The sequence below is a fragment of the Vigna radiata genome, unplaced genomic scaffold (assembly GCF_000741045.1).
Source record: "Vigna radiata var. radiata cultivar VC1973A unplaced genomic scaffold, Vradiata_ver6 scaffold_262, whole genome shotgun sequence".
In the NCBI taxonomy this organism is placed as follows: domain Eukaryota; kingdom Viridiplantae; phylum Streptophyta; class Magnoliopsida; order Fabales; family Fabaceae; genus Vigna; species Vigna radiata.
This window is the reverse complement of record NW_014543980.1, coordinates 38,954-45,841: the sequence shown is the minus strand read 5'-3', so window position 1 is coordinate 45,841 and position 6,888 is coordinate 38,954. Positions and strand designations below refer to the sequence as shown.

Below are 6,888 nucleotides of genomic sequence, written 5' to 3'. Positions count from 1 at the left end.
TTGTTTTCCCCAACAACAAAAGGGTTTAGTTCACCATTGTCATGGTGAACCTAGATGAGAAATGAATGAAGAATGGAATTGCAAACCCTAGATAAGATGAAAAGGAGCCTAAGCATCCAAGAGATCCTCTCTAGAGAGTGAAATTAGGTCTGGCCGCCCTCTTCTGTCAAAAGAATGAGATTGAAGTTGCAACAGGGCTATTTATAGCTGAGGAGCGTCACAGAAAACAGGCCCAAGCCCAGCAGACAACCGCCCGGCGTCACACTTATGTCGCCCGGCGGTTTGCTTCGAATCGCAAATCCGCCCAACTTCCACGCTTGGTGCCACCTCCTCGCATTGGACCACCTAGCGGTGCATTTTGCCGCTAGGCGGTTCCTAGACTCTTCTTTTCTTCAGTTTTCTTCCTCTGTCTTGAGTCTAAGCTCATTCTAAGCAATAAGGGGAGTAATTTGGTCTAAAATGACATATGAAAATAACTGTTTTTCAACTGTTATCACACCCCACACAAAATTAATGTGCAATTTAAGAATGCAGTATAACTAGGAAGTGACTCCTAGGTCGTCTCTCAAGGACCAACTGGGTTCGAGAATTAGGTCAGACACGAAGGGGGGTTGTGAAAAGTTTTTTGAATGTAGATGAATAAAATTAAATTACGAATGCAAACAGAAATGCAAACACAGATGTAAAAACGATTTCAAAGACAGAATGAAGACGGTCGGGCATTAACTTAATTACAATGCTTCCAATCACAGATTAACGACAAGTACACATTACTCTAATCCAAATCCGACACGAATCAGCCAACTAAGCGAAGGGTAATTCGGTCTTCAAAATTGCAAACTAAGCGAATGCAATGCACAAATCTAATCAGTCGTACACCATACAGTCTAACCAACTAAGCGAAGATTAAACACCGAGTAGGAAACTAAGCGTATACCTAATCGCAAGCACTTAACAGATTAAATATTGAGCAGAATCCGAGCAGCAGTATGGCAATTAAAGTGCTAGAATCTGATGGAAACAAAGTAATTTTATTAACGACCAACCAACTAACCTAGGCTAACATCACAGTTAAATTAACACGACTGAACAAAATAGGAAACATTAAAGTAAACGAAAAATAGTAAACTAAGCAGTCCTAAAGCAAAGTATGTGAACTAATTAACATGTCGCAGCAAATAAAGAAACACTTGGCTAAAAATGAAATGCACATTGTAGGAACCTTCAAAGCCATCCATCAGGGGTAGGACGATCAATTGTACTTTGTTTCTGCTCGTTATGCACTATGAATTACTAGGGGAGGCAAGGGATAGCAAGCCGGTAATTATTAGTAGGCTCTTTTCACCAAGGGATTGGGTTGAGGGTAGACCAAGAAAGTTTGCATGGCAATTGGATAAACAAGTGAATTAAATAAGAAGAATAGATATATGAGAGTGGATAAGATGAAATTGTAAACCCCAACAACACCATTCATCCATAGTTTTTCCTCAACCATTGATTCACTGCATTTGCATGCTTAATTCTGTTTTTTGCATTTAAAACCAAAACTTTATTCTTTTCTCAAGTCTTATGCAATTGGTTTACATGAAAGTTAAGGCCTAAGAGTCCTTAGGGAAACGATACTTGAACTTACCATTTATTATTACTTGATAACGATCTGGCACACTTCTGGGGCTTAACACCTTTGCATACATGTTTATTTCTTGCTTTGCATTTAAAACTCAATTTATTGTTTATTCAAGTCTTATGATTTTCATTAATCACATGAACATTTAGGCCTAAGAGTCCTTTGGGAGACGATACTCGAACTTACCGTTTATTTATTACTTGATATGATCTGGTACACTTGCCAGGGTGTTAACACCCGACTCAGTAATGGTTATTCTAAAAAACTTATTCTTGAACCCGTTAAAGGACTGGTAGTATAATTCTAGAAGAACATCCATTTGAAGATGATAAAAGGAAGCCTCACATACATATCATAAAATAAGCAAGAATAAATGTAGAAGAAGTCAGTCCCAAAGCCCTCTTTCCCATGAAAGACTCTCTCATTTTCCCCACAGGCAGTCAATTTTATACAAGAACTATAACCCAAGGTCCTAAGGACGCAACTATCATTCATCCAATCCTGCAAAATGGCTCTATTGCTAAAAAGACTATGAAAATCACTCACTCCCACTAGAAGACGAGGAAGGAAGGTTCTCAGGACCCTTAACGACAATGTTACCGTAGAGGAAAGCGTTTCCGCCACTAAGCACAGAGGAGATTTTGTGGAGGACTCAGGTCGAAGAAGCTTTTGGTGCGTCAACATTTTCACCTCGCCCCCTTCCTTCAGCAGATGACGGAGAATAATCTAAATGGTTGGAAGGATCCATCGTTACCTGGTAGCAAATGCAAGAGAAGAGGCTAGAGGAAGATGAAAGAGAAGAAGTGGCGCATAAATGACGATTGAGTAAACCAGGGATTTCAAAAATCCTTTCGCATTAATAAGGGGAAAAACTGACGTAATTGCCCGCGACTTACACCGTAGGATTAAAAAGATCTTACGGTTCTGCTTTCTGGACTCTGCAACTGCCCAGAGGCGAGAAAATCCAAAAGATTTGGAACGACGCCACAAAACGGTGCGTAACAGGTAGCCCTCACGACGAATGACATTCCAAAGTCCTACAATTAACCTCACCGTACAAACCGAACAGTTAACTCGGACTTGGGGGCATTATGTATAGTATGATATCGGAGCCGAGCAGTTAGCATCCAAGACCGATCGGTCTATCTAGGTTCAGCGCTTGTCAAACTAAGTTAAACGATATTGGGCCGCAATTGGGCCAACGTATAAGTGATTGGGCTGATAGTTCAGCAGAGAATAAAATAATTAAGAATATATGATTAAAGATATTTATAAAGTTGTTTATGAGCAACCAACCGGATTTCCAGGTAAACCGTTTAAGGTAAGTTTGTTTATATTTTGTTGAGCTTGTGATAACCTATAAATACAGGACCAAGGCTAAAAGCTAGGTACGTTCCACTTACGTTCTATTCACGTTCCACCTACGCCTCACTGATACCTAGAAACATTCAATTAAGAACCGAGGTTCTTCTATCACATGCCTAACTTGAGCGTCGGAGTGCCATTGCAGGTACCTCCCCCCTCGGTTAAAGATCGAAGTCCACTGAACGATTAAGGCTGAAGAAGAGCGAGCAGTCCAGATCGTAGGAAAGCGAGCGATATAGACAACTAAAGAAGGCAAAGACACATCCGTCAGGTCAGTCTCTCAATCCCACAAAATTTATACCAAAACAATTTCTATGAGTTAAAAGACTCTGAAATTGTTATTCAATCTCTTTTGTAAATTATGGTGTCAAAAAGTAATAATCCTTGTAAATTTATCAATTGAGGCTCCATAACAATAGGGATTAAAATGAATTTTGTTTAAATAAATACACCGTAAAAATTAAAATACAAATCGATACTAATATATAGAAAAACTAAATAAAAATTGCAGTTTTGGATTCTATTTCTTATAACGACGTCGTTTTCCGGAAACTCAATCATGGGAGGTGCCATCGTCCATACACGTAACACGCTTCCTGCGGTATCGGGTAATACGAATAAAAAAGCTACAAATTCCATCAACGGCTTTTATTGATCATATATCCTAGTAAAAGCGTGACCGTTGATGGACTAATGGCTCTCACAAATCTTCTTCTCATTTTATTATTTACTCCCACAACGACCTTTGTCTCTCTTTCTCCGTTTTCCTAAGTTTCAATTCAATCACCACTGATCTAAGGTACTTCCCTATTCTCTCTATTTTCCGTTCTATTCACTGTTTATTTTCTGTGTTAAAATCGCCCTTTTACCCAATTATAGAATGGTTGTTTTGGAAGCATGGTGCACTTTATGTTTTGGATTTTTGTTGGTTGGTGTGTTGGAATGTAATCATTGATTAAGGTTTGGAATTTTGGTTCTGGGTACCCTTCGTCTTGATCAGTGGGAAATATATTTGGAAAAAAAGAACAAGACAAGCAAAATTATTAAATTCAGTGTAATCCTGATATGGATTTGGTGCATAAATAATAACACAATTAAACATGCCTAAAAAAATTAAGCAATATTTGGTGATCAAGAAGCAAAAATTACTTTTTTTGTATTTAATTTCTATTTGTATTGTCAGAAATAAATAAAAGTATCACTTAATTTTTTTTTAATTTGTATCTTCAAACATTAGCAAAAAAAAAAGTATTTTGATACTTTTAGCGTTTTTTGTATGGTATAAATAGGCAACAGAACTGCAAAAGTGTGAAGAGAATTAAACATGCCCTAAATGCTTGTTACTGTGAAAATAGAAAACGTTGTTGTCAACTGTTTGACCCTGTAAAGTGATTTGTGAATAATATGTATGTAAATTATTGATGTGATCCTGATTGTTGCAGTTTTTCTTCTGTATATTATTGATGTACAATGACTAGTAGCTGACTTTTCCTTTGACTTTTGTTGTTAAATATTACCCAACTATTTATTTGATCATTGAGTATTTAGACATGTCTTCATCTGATAAGCCACATGTGGTGGAAAGGGGTGCTAAGGATGATGAAAAGAAGAAGGAAGAGGATGGGAAGGGTGGATTTCTTGATACAGTGAAGGATTTCATTTCGGACATTGGTGAGAAGATTGAGGAAGCAATTGGATTTGGGAAGCCAACTGCAGATGTTACAGGGATACACATTCCTTCAATCAATCTTCAGAAGGTAGACCTTGTTGTTGATGTTCTCATAAAGAACCCAAATCCAGTGCCAATACCCCTAATTGACATAAACTACTTGATTGAGAGTGATGGAAGGAAACTAGTTTCAGGGTTGATACCAGATTCAGGTACAATTCATGCACACGGAGAGGAGACAGTCAAGATTCCGCTTACTTTGATTTATGATGACATCAAGAAAACCTATGCTGATATTAAACCAGGAAGCATCATTCCTTACAAGGTAAAGGTTGATCTCATTGTTGATGTTCCAGTGCTTGGAAGGCTCACTCTACCCTTGGAGAAAAATGGAGAAATCCCCATTCCATACAAGCCTGATGTTGATCTCGACAAAATTCAGTTTGAGAGGTTTTCTTTTGAAGAGACGGTTGCTATTCTTCATTTGAAGTTGGACAACAAGAATGACTTTGACCTGGGCCTCAATGCACTTGATTATGAGGTCTGGCTTGGTGATGTTAGCATTGGAGGAGCCGAACTTTCCAAATCTGCAAAGCTTGTCAAAACTGGGATTACTGACATTGATGTTCCAATTACCTTCAGGCCTAAGGATTTTGGCTCTGCACTTTGGGACATGATCAGAGGACGGGGGACAGGTTACTCTATTAAAGGACATATTGATGTTGACACTCCCTTTGGAGCAATGAAATTACCCATCAGCAAAGAAGGAGGTACTACCCGGCTCAAGAAGAAGAAGGAAGATGGTGGAGATGATGATGATGATTAGGTTTGTTAACTTCACTCTAGATTTTGTTGGAAAGCTGAAATGAATTTAGTGAAGATTTTGTTCTCTGAAAACCATCTATTAAAAAGAAAAAGAATAAAATAAGTTATAGGCTGTTTTTCAAATCACTCTTGAGGGAGATTCCTTTAACTGTGAAGATTAGCTACTCGTTCTGTGTTTCTTCTGCAGTAATTTTGTTGTGCTGTAAATTTAAGCCTTCAATATTTTCTTTTGCAGGAATGAAGAAGAAATTGCTACTTCTGCAGTAATTTTGTTGTGCTGTAAGTTTAAGCCTTTAATCTTTTCTTTTACAGGAATGAAGAAGAAATTGCTGCAAGTTATTAGTATAGTATCTGTTATTTAGTTTACGGGGTCCATTAGAAAGTTAAGCAAAAGGGATATGAACTTAAGGGCCCTGATGATTGTGATTTATGCATTAAAGCTCAAGTAGAGGTTTGAAATGATGGTTATGTCTGGTTATTTAAGTGAATATCGGTTTGGCGTTTGAGTACGTAATTGGTGATCGAAATTCAAAACTCTGCAGTGATACGTTCTCAAAGGATAATTATGTGTTAATTTTTTTAGTCCTACATAAACTGTGATTATGTACCTTTTTCCTAAGGGCCAGAGGGAGGATCGTGTTATAGTGTTCTGCAATTGATGTCATCTATAAAATATAGTGTGTAATTGTAATACCCAAGTAATCCAACAATGTAATTCTGTAGATGTTATTCAAACTATATTATGTAATGTTCGAATTTTATTTAATGGCATACTTTTTTTATTGTACTAATATTTGGAATATACATACTTAAATTGAGGCTCTCTTTACCTATTAATACACTCATCTTTTTAGATTGGATTAATAACCAAGTCTATTTTTTATTAATTGAAAGATAAGTTATAGATAAAATTTACCTATATGTTGTGTTAAAGTAGAGATCAAATACTGATAAATAAGGAAATTTAGTAGACAAAAAGATTATCATCTTGAAATTCTTAAACTGAACAAGTTTTTCTTTGACATTTTCTTCTTATATTTTTATATCCTAATTTTGTTTTTTCTTTTTATTGGAAGTGAGTTATTCACTAGAGTGTGGTATGGTAATAGCTCATTTATCCGTTCAATTCGTGAATGTCAGATCAGTTATCACATGCTATGAGGTTAAGAGCAAGAAATCATTGTTATGATAGGAATGCTATTCTTGATAATCGCGAAAGTGAGGTTTAGTTTATTTGATATACATACATATATATGCTATACAAATATGTTCTTACACTTTCCAAAATATATTAATACCAAATAGGCATGTATAATGGATAGAATGATACCTACTCTAAGGCCGTTTCTTCTTCCACCTTCATAGTTTTGTTTTGTACTTCATATGCTCTAAAATTTCAATT

General features: G+C 36.6%; 1 protein-coding gene across 2 annotated transcripts; it reads left to right on the top strand.

Moving 5' to 3' along the window:
* The first annotated feature begins 3,642 nt into the window (after nucleotides 1–3,642).
* LOC106755094 (desiccation-related protein At2g46140) lies at nucleotides 3,643–6,277 on the top strand. Of its 2 annotated transcripts, none has more exons than XM_014637190.2 (3): nucleotides 3,643–3,791; nucleotides 4,541–5,487; nucleotides 5,722–6,277. In XM_014637190.2, exon 2 carries the CDS (start codon nucleotides 4,543–4,545, stop codon nucleotides 5,485–5,487), a length of 945 nt encoding a protein of 314 aa, XP_014492676.1. In that variant the 5' UTR covers nucleotides 3,643–3,791; nucleotides 4,541–4,542; the 3' UTR covers nucleotides 5,722–6,277. The 2 variants fall into 2 exon arrangements, with proteins under 2 accessions (XP_014492676.1, XP_014492678.1); XM_014637192.2 differs by having other exon boundaries at nucleotides 3,653–3,791; nucleotides 4,534–5,487.
* Nucleotides 6,278–6,888: the final 611 nt, after the last annotated feature.